This window comes from Nicotiana tomentosiformis, chromosome 7 (assembly GCF_000390325.3).
Source record: "Nicotiana tomentosiformis chromosome 7, ASM39032v3, whole genome shotgun sequence".
NCBI classification, from domain to species: Eukaryota; Viridiplantae; Streptophyta; class Magnoliopsida; order Solanales; family Solanaceae; genus Nicotiana; species Nicotiana tomentosiformis.
The window spans coordinates 130,429,194-130,446,603 of NC_090818.1; the positions used below are offsets into that span (position 1 = coordinate 130,429,194).

Below are 17,410 nucleotides of genomic sequence, written 5' to 3' on the forward strand. Positions count from 1 at the left end.
TAATTCATGAAGGAACATTTTCTAGATTGGTACGATTATGTAGAAAACTTGAAAGTACTAACATTATCGTATAACACGAAACACTTCATGCCCTATCAAATTATGCTATATAAATTAAAACGGAGAAGATAGTTCATAACGGCAAGTCAGAATATCAATAAGCCTCAATGTTGAGCTCATAAAGGAATTCACCCCTCGCACATCTAAATTGTTTTCATCATCTTTGCCATAAGGAGAGAGTAGATTTACCGTTATGACTACAACAAGCAAATTGAAAAGGCAAGTCAGAATATAAATATGCCTCAATGTTAAGCTCATAGAGGAATACACCCCTCGCACATCTAATTGTTTTCCTCATTCTTGCCATGACAAAAGAGTAGAGTCACCAATAAAGCTGGGAATAAAATGTAAATTTCCCCATCTACTAGAGCAATCCGAAGCACCTATAAGTCAGACTACAACAAGCAAATTGAAACAGTGGAGAAATCCATAAAGGCAAGTCAGAATATAAATATGCCTCGATGTTAAACTCATAGAGGAATACACCCCTAGAGTTACCAATAAAGCTTGCAATAAAATGTACATTTCCCCATCTACTAGAGCAATCCGAAGCACCTATAAGTCAGACTAAAACAAGCAAATTGAAACAGTGGAGTAATCCATAAAAGCAAGTCAGAATATAAATATGCCTCGAAGTTAAGCTCGCAGAGGAATACACCCCTCGCAAATCTAATTTTTTTTCCTCATTCTTGCCATGACAAAAGAATAGACTTACCAATAAAGCTTGCAATAAAATGTACATTTCCGCATCTCCTAGAGCAATCCGAAGCACCTACAAGTCAAACTACAACGAGCAAACTGAAGCAGTGGAGTAATCCATAAAGGCAAGTCAGAATATAAATATGCCTCGATGTTAAGCTCATAGAGGAATACACCCCTCGCACATCTAATTTTTTTCCTCATTCTTGCCATGACAAAAGAGTAGAGTTACCAATAAAGCTTGCAATAAAATGCGCATTTCCCCATCTACTAGAGCAATCTGAGGCACCTATAAGTCAGACTACAAGAAGCAAATTGAAACAGTGGAGTAATCCATAAAGGCAAGTCAAAATATAAATATGCCTCGATGTTAAGCTCATAGAGGAATACACCCCTCGCAAATCTAATTTTTTTCCTCATTCTTGTCATGACAAAAGAGTAGCCTTACCAATAAAGCTTGCAATAAAATGTACATTTCCGCATCTAATAGAACAATCCGAAGCACCTATAAGTCAGACTACAACGAGCAAATTAAAACGGTGGAATAATCCATAAAGGCATTCTTGCCATGACAAAAGAGTAGAGTTACCAATAAAGCTTGCAATAAAATGCGCATTTCCCCATCTACTAAAGCAACCTGAGGCACCTATAAGTCAGACTACAAGAAGCAAATTAAAACAGTGAAGTAATCCATAAAGGCAAGTCAAAATTGTTAAGCTCATAGAGGAATACACCCCTCGCAAATCTAATTTTTTTTCCTCATTCTTGTCATGACAAAAGAGAAGCCTTACCAATAAAGCTTGCAATAAAATGTACATTTCCGCATCTACTAGAGCAATCTGAAGCACCTATAAGTCAGACTACAACAAGCAAATTGAAACAGTGGAGTAATCCATAAAGGCAAGTCAGAATATAAATATGCCTCGATGTTAAGCTCATAGAGGATTACACCCCTCGCACATCTAATTTGTTTTCATCATCCTTGCCATGACAAAAGAGTAGATTTACCAATAAAGCTTGCAATAAAATGTACATTTCCCCATCTAGAGCAACCCGAAGCACCTATAAGTCAGACAGACTAAAGCATGCAAATTGAAACAGCGGAATAACCCATAAAGGCAAGTCAGAATATAAATATGCCTCGATGTTAAGCTCATAGAGGAATAGACCCCTCGCACATCTAATTTTTTTTCCTCATTCTTGCCATGACAAAAGAGTAGACTTACCAATAAAATGTACCACCACCACCCCCAACATCTACTGGACCAAACTGAAGTATCTTTAGTTATATAATCCCACAATACGGCAAAGATACACCCTATAAGTAGGACTATGTTATGTAAATTGAAACTGGGGAGTAATCCAAAAAAGGGAAGTCAGAATATCAATAAGCTTCGATGTTAAGCTCACAGAGGAATTCACCCCTCGCACATCTAATTTTTTCATCATTCTTGCCACAACAGAGACTACAATTACTGCTTAAACTTGCAATATAGTGTACATCCCCTCTCCCAAATCTACTGGAGCAAACCGAAGTATCTTTGGTTCTACAATCCCACAGTATGGCAATGATACACCCTATAAATCAGGGTATGTCATGTAAATTGAAACAAAACAGTAATACATACAGGCAAGTCAAAATATCAATAAGCCTCGATGTTAAGTTCATAAAGAATTTCACCCTCGCACATCTAATATTTTTCATCATTCTTTGCCATAACTAAAGAATAAAGTGATAAAAACATGCAATAAAATGATATGTTGTTTGAATCCTTCAAAAACTGCACTGAAGGTGTATTGCACGCTACAACACAACAAAAACCAAGCAAAATGAAACAGAATGTAAAGAAAAACAAAAACTCAAGGAAGTCAGAATATGAATAAGACACGATGTTAAGCTCAAAGAGGAATTCACCTCTCGCACATCTAATTTTTTCATCATTCTTGCCATCACAAAGAGTAGATTTACTAATAAAACTTGCAAAGTAATGTACACCCCACCTTAACTAGAGTCATTCAAAGTATCTTTGGTTCAATTATCCTAAATAGGAAAGATAGAACCAAAAAAGGGGAAATGACCCAAAAATTATTAGGAAAGGTAAAAGGAGACTTCCTAAAGGAAAACCCTAAAGATAATCTCCAGCATATACCACGCCCTCCCTTTATATGTACAAGTACATTAAAAGGGGCTATGTGTATACAAAGTTAGTGTAGCGCAGCTATGACTCAAAACGCTTCCATGTATATAGTGGAAGGCGATCTTAAGGGCTGCGCAAAATATCAAAATTAATCTAGAATAAATAGTCTATTCATAAAGTGCTATTTCTCAAAAATTATACTTATAAAAAAACAAATTTTCCATCAAAGAACTTTGTATCACCAAATGTTTGAACGAAACTTTAACAGTTTGTAGTTTAAAAAACAATTGGTAATATATCAATGCTAATACTTAATTTGCAATATAAGGTGCAAAATAATAACCCATTGTTTTCTTTTCAACAAGTGATGTGATTATGATTCCCGTCTATCGGAAACAGTCTCTCTACCTTCCCATGGTAGGGGTAACACTGTGTATACATTATCCTCCCCAAACACCACATGTAGGATTACATTGGGTTTTTTGTTGTTTGTTGTTGTTATAAGGTGCAAAATAATACTGTACCATTCATGAAAATCAACTACAGGAAAAATTACAGCTGACAAAGTTGAAGGATGGAAATAAATATTGGGAACTAATAACACCCTCTTTTGCACTTAACAAGCAGGAGATAAAATAATACATAGCTCCTCCTCAGCATATAAACATATAACTACATACAATTGAACGGTAGAAAAATTAAAAACAACAATAAACATAATTTATATCAAAGCCTCAGTTATAAAATAAAGTTTAAAATTTACCAGTCATGATAATCAACTGCAACAGAAGAAAACACAGCTGACTAAGTTGAGAATGGCAATATCTATATGGGTACATATAACATCCCCGTAGCATACAAATTGCTATGGGTTTTAAAAAAGAATAGGCACCCAAAATGCAACAATTTAAGAAAAACAAAGGATAGAGAGCAAATTAAACAGCATGAAATTAAGGCAACAGAGAAGAAGCTCACTTTGGTTTAGCAACAAATAAGAAGCTCACTTCCTAGCGATATTCGGCTATAAAAATTGTTAAAAATAGATTATTTATAGAATCGCCAGTTTTAGGGTTTTTGAAGAGCATTAATGGGCCAAAACCCTATAATGATTCCTAGGCCTTACTACTCGTGAATGAAGTTAGTTGGGCCGAAAAGATTATTACAATAATGAAGTTTCATTTCTTGAGGAAACCAAAGTTTTTTTAAGGCAAAATACATAGTTTACCCATCGACCTTGCATCCAAATTCCGATTACACCACTCTCCACCACGGGCAACCTTTTACACACCATTTTTTTCTTCACCAGATTTTCAAAGCGTGTGTATAGTCACGCGCCAATAAAGTCGTGACACGTGTCACTGACTAATAATATCAAGATAACATATAAAATTACAATTATATCCATGTCTTCTTCATCATGTCCACCATAACTGCCATCACCATGCTTTCAATTTTTGTTCGTGCTCTTTCGATTTCCAACACTGAAGCAGCGAGGTAGTGACTAGTAATAATAAAGAGGAATGTGCATTTCTTAGTGAAGGAGATTAAGAATTTTACAATTTAATTATTTGTAAATTTACCCATTAACAAATTTAAAGAATATGCTTATCTGCAAAAGCTTGAGGTAAGCTTTAGCGGCTGGGGATACTTTCAAAAAATCCACCCTTTCGAAAATTTTAACTTAACTATGACAAAAGCTCAAGCTAAGCTTTCTAGAAAAGAAAAGAATTTTCTGTGTACATACGCTTGAGCCAAGCTTTAATGGTTGGTGGAGCTACAAAGAGTTTAAATTGTTCAACTCTAATTATAATTTCTTAACAAAAAAATCTACAAAACTAAAGACTAATGATCAACAAGAAGAGATATGAAAAATCTTGGTAAATCTATTTGAGAAGAGTAGATCGGGTAGAGAGAAGTGGGTCTAATTGTTAGGGAGCAACTATGGTAATTTAGGTGGTTTTTAAACATGGAAGAAGATACCCTATTTAAAATGCGCATTTCCCCATCTACTAGAGCAATCTGAGGCACCTAGAAGTCAGACTACAAGAAGCAAATTGAAACAGTGGAGTAATCCATAAAGGCAAGTCAAAATATAAATATGCCTCGATGTTAAGCTCATAGAGGAATACACCCCTCGCAAATCTAATTTTTTTTCCGCATTCTTGTCATGACAAAAGAGTAGCCTTACCAATAAAGCTTGCAATAAAATGTACATTTCCGCATCTAATAGAGCAATCCGAAGCACCTATAAGTCAGACTACAACGAGCAAATTAAAACAGTGGAATAATCCATAAAGGCAAGTCAGAATATAAATATGCCTCGATGTTAAGCTCATAGGTTCGCACATCTAATTATTTTTCCTCATTCTTGCCATGACAAAAGAGTAGATATAAATATGCCTCGATGTTAAGCTCATAGAGGAATACACCCCTTGCAAATCTAATTTTTTTCCGCATTCTTGTCATGACAAAAGAGTAGCCTTACCAATAAAGCTTGCAATAAAATGTACATTTCCGCATCTAATAGAGCAATCCGAAGCACCTATAAGTCAGACTACAACGAGCAAATTAAAACAGTGGAATAATCCATAAAGGCAAGTCAGAATATAAATATGCCTCGATGTTAAGCTCATAGGTTCGCACATCTAATTATTTTTCCTCATTCTTGCCATGACAAAAGAGTAGAGTTACCAATAAAGCTTGCAATAAAATGCGCATTTCCCCATCTACTAAAGCAATCTGAGGCACCTATAAGTCAGACTACAAGAAGCAAATTGAAACAGTGAAGTAATCCATAAAGGCAAGTCAAAATTGTTAAGCTCATAGAGGAATACACCCCTCGCAAATCTAATTTTTTTTGCTCATTCTTGTCATGACAAAAGAGAAGCCTTACCAATAAAGCTTGCAATAAAATGTACATTTCCGCATCTAATAGAGCAATCCGAAGCACCTATAAGTCAGACTACAACAAGCAAATTGAAACAGTGGAGTAATCCATAAAGGCAAGTCAGAATATAAATATGCCTCGATGTTAAGCTCATAGAGGATTACACCCCTCGCACATCTAATTTGTTTTCATCATCCTTGCCATGACAAAAGAGTAGATTTACCAATAAAGCTTGCAATAAAATGTACATTTCCCCATCTAGAGCAACCCGAAGCACCTATAGGTCAGACAGACTAAAGCATGCAAATTGAAACAGTGGAATAACCCATAAAGGCAAGTCAGAATATAAATATGCCTCGATGTTAAGCTCATAGAGGAATAGACCCCTCGCACATCTAATTTTTTTTCCTCATTCTTGCCATGACAAAAGAGTAGACTTACCAATAAAATGTACCACCACCACCCCCAACATCTACTGGACCAAACTGAAGTATCTTTAGTTATATAATCCCACAATACGGCAAAGATACACCCTATAAGTAGGACTATGTTATGTAAATTGAAACTGGGGAGTAATCCAAAAAAGGGAAGTCAGAATATCAATAAGCTTCGATGTTAAGCTCACAGAGGAATTCACCCCTCGCACATTTAATTTTTTCATCATTCTTGCCACAACAGAGACTACAATTACTGCTTAAACTTGCAATATAGTGTACATCCCCTCTCCCAAATCTACAGGAGCAAACCGAAGTATCTTTGGTTCTACAATCCCACAGTATGGCAATGATACACCCTATAAATCAGAGTATGTCATGTAAAGAATATGCTTATCTGCAAAAGCTTGAGGTAAGCTTTAGCGGCTGGGGATACTTTCAAAAAATCCACCCTTTCGAAAATTTTAACTTAACCATGACAAAAGCTCAAGCTAAGCTTTCTAGAAAAGAAAAGAATTTTCTGTGTACATACGCTTGAGCCAAGCTTTAATGGTTGGTGGAGCTACAAAGAGTTTAAATTGTTCAACTCTAATTATAATTTCTTAACAAAAAAATCTACAAAACTAAGGACTAATGATCAACAAGAAGAGATATGAAAAATCTTGGTAGATCTATTTGAGAAGAGTAGATCGGATAGAGAGAAGTGGGTCTAAGTGTTAGGGAGCAACTATGGTAGTTTTGGTGGTTTTTAAACATGGAAGAAGATACCCTATTTAAAATGCGCATTTCCCCATCTACTAGAGCAATCTGAGGCACCTATAAGTCAGACTACAAGAAGCAAATTGAAACAGTGGAGTAATCCATAAAGGCAAGTCAAAATATAAATATGCCTCGATGTTAAGCTCATAGAGGAATACACCCCTCGCAAATCTAATTTTTTTCCGCATTCTTGTCATGACAAAAGAGTAGCCTTACCAATAAAGCTTGCAATAAAATGTACATTTCCGCATCTAATAGAGCAATCCGAAGCACCTATAAGTCAGACTACAACGAGCAAATTAAAACGGTGGAATAATCCATAAAGGCAAGTCAGAATATAAATATGCCTCGATGTTAAGCTCATAGAGGAATACACCCTTCGCACATCTAATTATTTTTCCTCATTCGTGCCATGACAAAAGAGTAGAGTTACCAATAAAGCTTGCAATAAAATGCGCATTTCCCCATCTACTAAAACAATCTGAGGCACCTATAAGTCAGACTATAAGAAGCAAATTGAAGCAGTGAAGTAATCCATAAAGGCAAGTCAAAATTGTTAAGCTCATAGAGGAATACACCCCTCGCAAATCTAATTTTTTTTCCTCATTCTTGTCATGACAAAAGAGAAGCCTTACCAATAAAGCTTGCAATAAAATGTACATTTCCGCATCTACTAGAGCAATCCGAAGCACCTATAAGTCAGACTACAACAAGCAAATTGAAACAGTGGAGTAATCCATAAAGGCAAGTCAGAATATAAATATGCCTCGATGTTAAGCTCATAGAGGATTACACCCCTCGCACATCTAATTTGTTTTCATCATCCTTGCCATGACAAAAGAGTAGATTTACCAATAAAGCTTGCAATAAAATGTACATTTCCCCATCTAGAGCAACCCGAAGCACCTATAGGTCAGACAGACTAAAGCATGCAAATTGAAACAATGGAATAACCCATAAAGGCAAGTCAGAATATAAATATGCCTCGATGTTAAGCTCATAGAGGAATAGACCCGTCGCACATCTAATTTTTTTTTTCCTCATTCTTGCCATGACAAAAGAGTAGACTTACCAATAAAATGTACCACCACCACCCCCAACATCTACTGGACCAAACTCATATAATCCCACAATACGGCAAAGATACACCCTATAAGTAGGACTATGTTATGTAAATTGAAACTGGGGAGTAATCCAAAAAAGGGAAGTCAGAATATCAATAAGCTTCGATGTTAAGCTCACAGAGGAATTCACCCCTCGCACATCTAATTTTTTCATCATTCTTGCCACAACAGACTACAATTACTGCTTAAACTTGCAATATAGTGTACATCCCCTCTCCCAAATCTACTGGAGCAAACGAAGTATCTTTGGTTCTACAATCCCACAGTATGGCAATGATACACCCTATAAATCAGAGTATGTCATGTAAATTGAAACAAAACAGTAATACATACAGGCAAGTCAAAATATCAATAAGCCTCGATGTTAAGTTCATAAAGAATTTCACCCTCGCACATCTAATATTTTTCATCATTCTTGCCATAACTAAAGAATAAAGTGATAAAAACATGCAATAAAATGATATGTTGTTTGAATCCTTCAAAAACTGCACTGAAGGTGTATTGCACGCTACAACACAACAAAAACCAAGCAAAATGAAACAGAATGTAAAGAAAAACAAAAACTCAAGGAAGTCAGAATATGAATAAGACACGATGTTAAGCTCAAAGAGGAATTCACCTCTCGCACATCTAATTTTTTCATCATTCTTGCCATCACAAAGAGTAGATTTACTAATAAAACTTGCAAAGTAATGTACACCCCACCTTAACTAGAGTCATTCAAAGTATCTTTGGTTCAATTATCCTAAATAGGAAAGATAGAACCAAAAAAGGGGAAATGACCCAAAAATTATTAGGAAAGGTAAAAGGAGACTTCCTAAAGGAAAACCCTAAAGATAATCTCCAGCATATACCACGCCCTCCCTTTATATGTACAAGTACATTAAAAGGGGCTATGTGTATACAAAGTTAGTGTAGCGCAGCTATGACTCAAAACGCTTCCATGTATATAGTGGAAGGGGATCTTAAGGGCTGCGCAGAATATCAAAATTAATCTAGAATAAATAGTCTATTCATAAAGTGCTATTTCTCAAAAATTATACTTATAAAAATAAAAAATTTCCATCAAAGAACTTTGTATCACCAAATGTTTGAACGAAACTTTAACAGTTTGTAGTTTAAAAAACAATTGGTAATATATCAATGCTAATACTTAATTTGCAATATAAGGTGCAAAATAATAACCCATTGTTTTCTTTTCAACAAGTGATGTGATTATGATTCCCGTCTATCGGAAAGAGTCTCTCTACCTTCCCATGGTAGGGGTGACACTGTGTACACATTATCCTCCCCAAACACCACATGTAGGATTACATTGGGTTTTTTGTTGTTTGTTGTTGTTATAAGGTGCAAAATAATACTGTACCATTCATGAAAATCAACTACAGGAAAAATTACAGCTGACAAAGTTGAAGGATGGAAATAAATATTGGGAACTAATAACACCCTCTTTTGCACTTAACAAGCAGGAGATAAAATAATACATAGCTCCTCCTCAGCATATAAACATATAACTACATACAATTGAACGGTAGAAAAACTAAAAACAACAATAAACATAATTTATATCAAAGCCTCAGTTATAAAATAAAGTTTAAAATTTACCAGTCATGATAATCAACTGCAACAGAAGAAAACACAGCTGACTAAGTTGAGAATGGCAATATCTATATGGGTACATATAACATCCCCGTATCATACAAATTGCTATGGGTTTTAAAAAAGAATAGGCACCCAAAATGCAACAATTTAAGAAAAACAAAGGATAGAGAGCAAATTAAACAGCATGAAATTAAGGCAACAGAGAAGAAGCTCACTTTGGTTTAATAACAAATAAGAAGCTCACTTCCTAGCGATATTCGGCTATAAAAATTGTTAAAAATAGATTATTTATAGAATCGCCAGTTTTAGGGTTTTTGAAGAGCATTAATGGGCCAAAACCCTATAATGATTCCTAGGCCTTACTACTCGTGAATGAAGTTAGTTGGGCCGAAAAGATTATTACAATAATGAAGTTTCATTTCTTGAGGAAACCAAAGTTTTTATAAGGCAAAATACATAGTTTACCCATCGACCTTGCATCCAAATTCCGGTTACACCGCTCTCCACCACGGGCAACCTTTTACACACCATTTTTTTCTTCACCAGATTTTCAAAGCGTGTGTATAGTCACGCGCCATTAAAGTCGTGACACGTGTCACTGACTAATAATATCAAGATAACATATAAAATTACAATTATATCCATGTCTTCTTCATCATGTCCACCATAACTGCCATCACCATGCTTTCAATTTTTGTTCGTGCTCTTTCGATTTCCAACACTGAAGCAGCGAGGTAGTGACTAGTAATAATAAAGAGGAATGTGCATTTCTTAGTGAAGGAGATTAAGAATTTTACAATTTAATTATTTGTAAATTTACCCATTAACAAATTTAAAGAATATGCTTATCTGCAAAAGCTTGAGGTAAGCTTTAGCGGCTAGGGATACTTTCAAAAAATCCACCCTTTCGAAAATTTTAACTTAACCATGACAAAAGCTCAAGCTAAGCTTTCTAGAAAAGAAAAGAATTTTCTGTGTACATACGCTTGAGCCAAGCTTTAATGTTTGGTGGAGCTACAAAGAGTTTAAATTGTTCAACTCTAATTATAATTTCTTAACAAAAAAATCTACAAAACTAAAGACTAATGATCAACAAGAAGAGATATGAAAAATCTTGGTAGATCTATTTGAGAAGAGTAGATCGGGTAGAGAGAAGTGGGCCTAAGTGTTACGGAGCAACTATGGTTGTTTTGGTGGTTTTTAAACATGGAAGAAGATACCCTATTTAAAAAGGGCATTTCTCCATCTACTAGAGCAATCTGAGGCACCTATAAGTCAGACTACAAGAAGCAAATTGAAACAGTGCAGTAATCCATAAAGGCAAGTCAAAATATACATATGCCTCGATGTTAAGCTCATAGAGGAATACACCCCTCGCAAATCTAATTTTTTTTCCGCATTCTTGTCATGACAAAAGAGTAGCCTTACCAATAAAGCTTGCAATAAAATGTACATTTCCGCATCTAATAGATCAATCCGAAGCACCTATAAGTCAGACTACAACGAGCAAATTAAAACGGTGGAATAATCCATAAAGGCAAGTCAGAATATAAATATGCCTCGATGTTAAGCTCATAGAGGAATACACCCTTCGCACATCTAATTATTTTTCCTCATTCTTGCCATGACAAAAGAGTAGAGTTACCAATAAAGCTTGCAATAAAATGCGCATTTCCCCATCTACTAAAGCAATCTGAGGCACCTATAAGTCAGACTACAAGAAGCAAATTGAAACAGTGAAGTAATCCATAAAGGCAAGTCAAAATTGTTAAGCTCATAGAGGAATACACCCCTCGCAAATCTAATTTTTTTTCCTCATTCTTGTCATGACAAAAGAGAAGCCTTACCAATAAAGCTTGCAATAAAATGTACATTTTCGCATCTAATAGGGCAATCCGAAGCACCTATAAGTCAGACTACAAGAAGCAAATTGAAACAGTGGAGTAATCCATAAAGGCAAGTCAGAATATAAATATGCCTCGATGTTAAGCTCATAGAGGATTACACCCCTCGCACATCTAATTTGTTTTCATCATCCTTGCCATGACAAAAGAGTAGATTTACCAATAAAGCTTGCAATAAAATGTACATTTCCCCATCTAGAGCAACCCGAAGCACCTATAAGTCAGACAGACTAAAGCATGCAAATTGAAACAGTGGAATAACCCATAAAGGCAAGTCAGAAAATAAATATGCCTCGATGTTAAGCTCATAGAGGAATAGACCTCTCGCACATCTAATTTTTTTTTTCCTCATTCTTGCCATGACAAAAGAGTAGACTTACCAATAAAATGTACCACCACCACCCCCAACATCTACTGGACCAAACTGAAGTATCTTTAGTTATATAATCCCACAATACGGCTAAGATACACCCTATAAGTAGGACTATGTTATGTAAATTGAAACTGGGGAGTAATCCAAAAAAGGGAAGTCAGAATATCAATAAGCTTCGATGTTAAGCTCACAGAGGAATTCACCCCTCGCACATCTAATTTTTTCATCATTCTTGCCACAACAGAGACTACAATTACTGCTTAAACTTGCAATATAGTGTACATCCCCTCTCCCAAATCTACTAGAGCAAACCGAAGTATCTTTGGTTCTACAATCCCACAGTATGGCAATGATACACCCTATAAATCAGAGTATGTCATGTAAATTGAAACAAAACAGTAATACATACAGGCAAGTCAAAATATCAATAAGCCTCGATGTTAAGTTCATAAAGAATTTCACCCTCGCACATCTAATATTTTTCATCATTCTTGCCATAACTAAAGAATAAAGTGATAAAAACATGCAATAAAATGATATGTTGTTTGAATCCTTCAAAAACTGCACTGAAGGTGTATTGCACGCTACAACACAACAAAAACCAAGCAAAATGAAACAGAATGTAAAGAAAAACAAAAACTCAAGGAAGTCAGAATATGAATAAGACACGATGTTAAGCTCAAAGAGGAATTCACCTCTCGCACATCTAATTTTTTCATCATTCTTGCCATCACAAAGAGTAGATTTACTAATAAAACTTGCAAAGTAATGTACACCCCACCTTAACTAGAGTCATTCAAAGTATCTTTGGTTCAATTATCCTAAATAGGAAAGATAGAACCAAAAAAGGGGAAATGACCCAAAAATTATTAGGAAAGGTAAAAGGAGACTTCCTAAAGGAAAACCCTAAAGATAATCTCCAGCATATACCACGCCCTCCCTTTATATGTACAAGTACATTAAAAGGGGCTATGTGTATACAAAGTTAGTGTAGCGCAGCTATGACTCAAAACGCTTCCATGTATATAGTGGAAGGCGATCTTAAGGGCTGCGCAAAATATCAAAATTAATCTAGAATAAATAGTCTATTCATAAAGTGCTATTTCTCAAAAATTATACTTATAAAAATACAAATTTTCCAACAAAGAACTTTGTATCACCAAATGTTTGAACGAAACTTTAACAGTTTGTAGTTTAAAAAACAATTGGTAATATATCAATGCTAATACTTAATTTGCAATATAAGGTGCAAAACAATAACCCATTGTTTTCTTTTCAACAAGTGATGTGATTATGATTCCGGTCTATCGGAAACAGTCTCTCTACCTTCCCATGGTAGGGGTAACACTGTGTACACATTATCCTCCCCAAACACCACATCTAGGATTATATTGGGTTTTTTGTTGTTTGTTGTTGTTATAAGGTGCAAAATAATACTGTACCATTCATGAAAATAACCTACAGGAAAAATTACAGCTGACAAAGTTGAAGGATGGAAATAAATATTGGGAACTAATAACACCCTCTTTTGCACTTAACAAGCAGGAGATAAAATAATACATAGCTCCTCCTCAGCATATAAACATATAACTACATACAATTGAACGGTAGAAAAACTAAAAACAACAATAAACATAATTTATTTCAAAGTCTCATAGTTATAAAATAAAGTTTAAAATTTACCAGTCATGATAATCAACTGCAACAGAAGAAAACACAGCTGACTAAGTTGAGAATGGCAATATCTATATGGGTACATATAACATCCCCCGTAGCATACAAATTGCTATGGGTTTTAAAAAAGAATAGGCACCCAAAATGCAACAATTTAAGAAAAACAAAGGATAGAGAGCAAATTAAACAGCATGAAATTAAGGCAACAGAGAAGAAGCTCACTTTGGTTTAGCAACAAATAAGAAGCTCACTTCCTAGCGATATTCGGCTATAAAAATTGTTAAAAATAGATTATTTATAGAATAGCCAGTTTTAGGGTTTTTGAAGAGCATTAATGGGCCAAAACCCTATAATGATTCCTAGGCCTTACTACTCGTGAATGAAGTTAGTTGGGCCGAAAAGATTATTACAATAATGAAGTTTCATTTCTTGAGGAAACCAAAGTTTTTTTAAGGCAAAATACATAGTTTACCCATCGACCTTGCATCCAAATTCCGGTTACACCGCTCTCCACCACGGGCAACCTTTTACACACCATTTTTTTCTTCACCAGATTTTCAAAGCGTGTGTATAGTCACGCGCCAATAAAGTCGTGACACGTGTCACTGACTAATAATATCAAGATAACATATAAAATTACAATTATATCCATGTCTTCTTCATCATGTCCACCTTAACTGCCATCACCATGCTTTCAATTTTTGTTCGTGCTCTTTCGATTTCCAACACTGAAGCAGCGAGGTAGTGACTAGTAATAATAAAGAGGAATGTGCATTTCTTAGTGAAGGAGATTAAGAATTTTACAATTTAATTATTTGTAAATTTACCCACTAACAAATTTAAAGAATATGCCTATCTGCAAAAGCTTGAGGTAAGCTTTAGCGGCTGGGGATACTTTCAAAAAATCCACCCTTTCGAAAATTTTAACTTAACCATGACAAAAGCTCAAGCTAAGCTTTCTAGAAAAGAAAAGAATTTTTTGTGTACATACACTTGAGCCAAGCTTTAATGGTTGGTGGAGCTACAAAGAGTTTAAATTGTTCAACTCTAATTATAATTTCTTAACAAAAAAATCTACAAAACTAAAGACTAATGATCAACAAGAAGAGATATGAAAAATCTTGGTAGATCTATTTGAGAAGAGTAGATCGGGTAGAGAGAAGTGGGTCTAAGTGTTAGGGAGCAACTATGGTAGTTTTGGTGGTTTTTAAACATGGAAGAAGATGACCCTATTTAAAATAAAAATAAAAATAAACTAAAAAATTAACATTTGATACAAAAATTATCATGTTCACGCTTCATTTGATGGTAATGATACGCACGGACCACGTGGGCAAAGTGGTGTGTCTTAGACATACTCTATAAAGGTCGGGTGTGTAAAAGGTTGTATGTGATGGAGAGGTGTGTAACAGGGATTTGGGTGCAAGGTCAATGGGTAAACTATGTATTTTGCCTTTTTTCGATGATGTCCAGATCAGCTTGCGCACACCTGAATTATTCCGGACGTTATCTACAGGCTCATTAAAATAGGAATCAAAAAACTAATCACCTAATAGTAAATTCTTTTACCGTATTGGGATTTGAACCCCGATTACCAAGGTTTGCTTTCATTGATCACTAAGTCACCTCCTTAGGTATCGCTAAAATCAAAAGATTGTTTCAGTTTGTGATAAGCTAGCATCATCCATCCACACTGGTGTACTATACATTAGAGACTTACACCAAGATTTGAACTTTACTGGTTCGAGATTCTACTCTTTTAAGTTGCTGAATTTTAAATTAATCATTTGTATCTTTTTGGGAAATTATGCACAATTAAATGTTGGATATAGTTACTTCTGCTCGGAGAGATAGAGAGAAAGAGAGAGAAGAGCACTTGTGCTTGAAAAATGAATAAATCTTCCCATTAGAACTTCTATTGTTAGCTCACTCCATCTAAATGTAATTGCTGAATTTTTGTATTTGGTGTACGAACTAGCTCACAAGCACCTCAAATATTCTAACGAGTATGTACTTTCTTATACAAATGAATGAAATGACCTAACACCTCAACCATACCATTGAGTATGTCTTTATCTTCCACCAACACAAATATCAGACAACTCTATCGACCCAAGCTTAGACCGATGAAAAAACATCACCAACCCTCTACAAGAATTTGAAATCCAGGGCCCAACAACTGCACCTACTTCATTAACACCCTTTGGTGCTAGTTTGCTCTTCTTACATCCTTCTTCACTTACTCTCTCCTTAATTTACGCACTGAAATGGAAAGAAAACCGAATTGATAATGGATTGAAAGAGAACAGAGGAGGTCTAGAATGGAGGCAATCAGAAGCTCCAAAAAGGTCTCAAGATTCTTACTGCTAGAAAAACTATCTGTTTAATTTGACACATTTTATTGGTCATGCAGCAGCAGACGAAACACCACCCCTTGCACATCTCCAGGCTCAGTGAAATTAGATACAACTCCAATTCATGACCTTGTTTAAATAGAAGCCAACATTCAATCTAGGTACATAAGTCTATACCATCCTGGCAAAAAGTCCTCATTTCTTCTTTCATGAAAATTGGTGCGTAATGCAGTTTCCCAGATGAAGATATGAACTACACACCTAGATATCTGATGTGTTTAACGGTTCAGTAGAATTTAAGATATAATAAATAATCAAAAACAACACAGAACACTACCTTGCATCGCTGTGACACATCCTGAGCTGCAAGCATGGCAGCATACGGAGAAGATTCATCTCTATCAACCTTCACCTTCATTCCACCTGCAACCATGGTGTACAATAAATTGAGATGCAAACGACAATGTATATGTAGCTTGAAGCGAGAAGCGAGAAGTAAAGTGCACTTGAAGTGAAGCACACAATTTACGAAAAAGTTGGCAGACAAACATGATTTTAATACTATACTAATCAAAGTACATTTGACATAGCTTCTTATAGCATCCAAAAATGCAATAATGCCAATACTGATCCAAATTCCCTATGTTAAGATCGAAGAAAGACCATTTTTCGATGGCGTCATTGAGTGAAGCACACGCTTCTTCGAAATAAGCAATGTCTTTTAGTAAAACTGGCTATAAGTAACCTCAAATTTTCAGTTCCCTTCACCTAAAACCATTTCGTTCCAATAACAATTATTTGTTGTTTTCGACAAATTAAGGGTTGCCTAGCACTAGAGATTCTGGACATTCTATTGCTATAAAAATCTCCAACCCACACCTACAGTGAAAAAATTAAATACATAGGGAAAAAACAAGAGGATGCTAGATGCTGAACAAAATCATCTAGGTCCATCCATATAGCTATTAAACAATGAAATCAACAACTTTAAATGATATACCGAACAACAAAAAATGTAAATAATAGCATCAGCAACTACTAGAAACAAATGTCACACTAAAGCATACCAGTAATGCGAACCATAGTTTCTCTTCCAGACAAATCAGTCACGTGCTGCATTTTTGAACATGTAAATTAAAATTCAGCGCGCGCACACTAAAATCATAAATTCAATTTCTATAATCTCATAAGAACCGTCACAAACAACTCACAATAAAAGTATCGTTGAAAGCGGCAAAAATGTGAGCAACACCGAACACCAATTCACCCTCCCTCGTTGCTGGTCCAAGTGTTACTGTCTCTTCCTTTGGCTCCCTAGTCTTTCTCCTCGACTACACAACCAAATTAAAACAAAAAATTATAGATGATTATATTTTTGTATAATAAATCAAGCTAATAATAA

At 35.3% G+C, this 17,410-nt stretch overlaps 1 protein-coding gene, 22 non-coding genes and 2 pseudogenes across 33 annotated transcripts in view; all 25 read right to left on the reverse strand.

Annotated features, from left to right (window-relative positions):
* Positions 1 to 17,410, reverse strand: part of LOC104107505 (small ribosomal subunit protein uS11y-like) — a 30,157-nt gene that overhangs the window by 12,584 nt on the left and 163 nt on the right. For 4 of the 11 annotated variants that reach the window (XR_011409272.1, XR_011409274.1, XR_011409271.1 and 1 more), the window contains exons 2-4: positions 17,220 to 17,339; positions 17,076 to 17,121; positions 16,346 to 16,431 (exon numbers count right to left, since the gene is read on the reverse strand). Coding sequence is in view for 4 of the 11 variants with exons in the window: in XM_070179768.1 (XP_070035869.1) it covers positions 16,346 to 16,431; positions 17,076 to 17,121; positions 17,220 to 17,339 (252 nt within the window). In the remaining 7 variants the exon portion in view is untranslated. Of the gene's footprint in view, positions 1 to 138; positions 16,278 to 16,345; positions 16,432 to 17,075; positions 17,122 to 17,219; positions 17,340 to 17,410 lie in introns of those variants that run through there. The other 7 variants (XR_011409275.1, XR_011409276.1, XR_011409273.1 and 4 more) reach the window with 6 other exon arrangements.
* Positions 137 to 232, reverse strand: LOC138896593 (small nucleolar RNA Z266). The gene has a single exon (XR_011409959.1). It is a non-coding gene; the product is annotated as a small nucleolar RNA Z266 (small nucleolar RNA).
* Positions 275 to 369, reverse strand: LOC138896573 (small nucleolar RNA Z266). The gene has a single exon (XR_011409939.1). It is a non-coding gene; the product is annotated as a small nucleolar RNA Z266 (small nucleolar RNA).
* On the reverse strand, positions 663 to 758 carry LOC117276633 (small nucleolar RNA Z266). The gene has a single exon (XR_004506906.2). It is a non-coding gene; the product is annotated as a small nucleolar RNA Z266 (small nucleolar RNA).
* LOC138896583 (small nucleolar RNA Z266) lies at positions 880 to 974 on the reverse strand. Its single transcript, XR_011409949.1, has one exon. It is a non-coding gene; the product is annotated as a small nucleolar RNA Z266 (small nucleolar RNA).
* On the reverse strand, positions 1,096 to 1,190 carry LOC117280582 (small nucleolar RNA Z266). The gene has a single exon (XR_004511108.2). It is a non-coding gene; the product is annotated as a small nucleolar RNA Z266 (small nucleolar RNA).
* On the reverse strand, positions 1,655 to 1,750 carry LOC138896580 (small nucleolar RNA Z266). Its single transcript, XR_011409946.1, has one exon. It is a non-coding gene; the product is annotated as a small nucleolar RNA Z266 (small nucleolar RNA).
* Positions 1,873 to 1,968, reverse strand: LOC138896587 (small nucleolar RNA Z266). The gene has a single exon (XR_011409953.1). It is a non-coding gene; the product is annotated as a small nucleolar RNA Z266 (small nucleolar RNA).
* LOC138896603 (small nucleolar RNA Z266) lies at positions 2,126 to 2,219 on the reverse strand. The gene has a single exon (XR_011409969.1). It is a non-coding gene; the product is annotated as a small nucleolar RNA Z266 (small nucleolar RNA).
* On the reverse strand, positions 2,385 to 2,478 carry LOC138896601 (small nucleolar RNA Z266). Its single transcript, XR_011409967.1, has one exon. It is a non-coding gene; the product is annotated as a small nucleolar RNA Z266 (small nucleolar RNA).
* Positions 5,190 to 5,274, reverse strand: LOC117278151 (small nucleolar RNA Z266; annotated as a pseudogene).
* LOC117278150 (small nucleolar RNA Z266) lies at positions 5,487 to 5,571 on the reverse strand (annotated as a pseudogene).
* Positions 5,895 to 5,990, reverse strand: LOC117280593 (small nucleolar RNA Z266). Its single transcript, XR_004511119.1, has one exon. It is a non-coding gene; the product is annotated as a small nucleolar RNA Z266 (small nucleolar RNA).
* On the reverse strand, positions 6,113 to 6,208 carry LOC138896588 (small nucleolar RNA Z266). The gene has a single exon (XR_011409954.1). It is a non-coding gene; the product is annotated as a small nucleolar RNA Z266 (small nucleolar RNA).
* LOC138896608 (small nucleolar RNA Z266) lies at positions 6,366 to 6,459 on the reverse strand. Its single transcript, XR_011409974.1, has one exon. It is a non-coding gene; the product is annotated as a small nucleolar RNA Z266 (small nucleolar RNA).
* Positions 7,298 to 7,393, reverse strand: LOC138896590 (small nucleolar RNA Z266). The gene has a single exon (XR_011409956.1). It is a non-coding gene; the product is annotated as a small nucleolar RNA Z266 (small nucleolar RNA).
* Positions 7,717 to 7,812, reverse strand: LOC117280596 (small nucleolar RNA Z266). The gene has a single exon (XR_004511122.1). It is a non-coding gene; the product is annotated as a small nucleolar RNA Z266 (small nucleolar RNA).
* On the reverse strand, positions 7,935 to 8,032 carry LOC138896595 (small nucleolar RNA Z266). Its single transcript, XR_011409961.1, has one exon. It is a non-coding gene; the product is annotated as a small nucleolar RNA Z266 (small nucleolar RNA).
* Positions 8,176 to 8,269, reverse strand: LOC138896604 (small nucleolar RNA Z266). The gene has a single exon (XR_011409970.1). It is a non-coding gene; the product is annotated as a small nucleolar RNA Z266 (small nucleolar RNA).
* LOC138896597 (small nucleolar RNA Z266) lies at positions 8,432 to 8,524 on the reverse strand. Its single transcript, XR_011409963.1, has one exon. It is a non-coding gene; the product is annotated as a small nucleolar RNA Z266 (small nucleolar RNA).
* On the reverse strand, positions 11,236 to 11,331 carry LOC138896574 (small nucleolar RNA Z266). Its single transcript, XR_011409940.1, has one exon. It is a non-coding gene; the product is annotated as a small nucleolar RNA Z266 (small nucleolar RNA).
* On the reverse strand, positions 11,655 to 11,750 carry LOC138896581 (small nucleolar RNA Z266). The gene has a single exon (XR_011409947.1). It is a non-coding gene; the product is annotated as a small nucleolar RNA Z266 (small nucleolar RNA).
* LOC138896589 (small nucleolar RNA Z266) lies at positions 11,873 to 11,970 on the reverse strand. The gene has a single exon (XR_011409955.1). It is a non-coding gene; the product is annotated as a small nucleolar RNA Z266 (small nucleolar RNA).
* Positions 12,128 to 12,221, reverse strand: LOC117280592 (small nucleolar RNA Z266). Its single transcript, XR_004511118.1, has one exon. It is a non-coding gene; the product is annotated as a small nucleolar RNA Z266 (small nucleolar RNA).
* LOC117280590 (small nucleolar RNA Z266) lies at positions 12,387 to 12,479 on the reverse strand. The gene has a single exon (XR_004511116.1). It is a non-coding gene; the product is annotated as a small nucleolar RNA Z266 (small nucleolar RNA).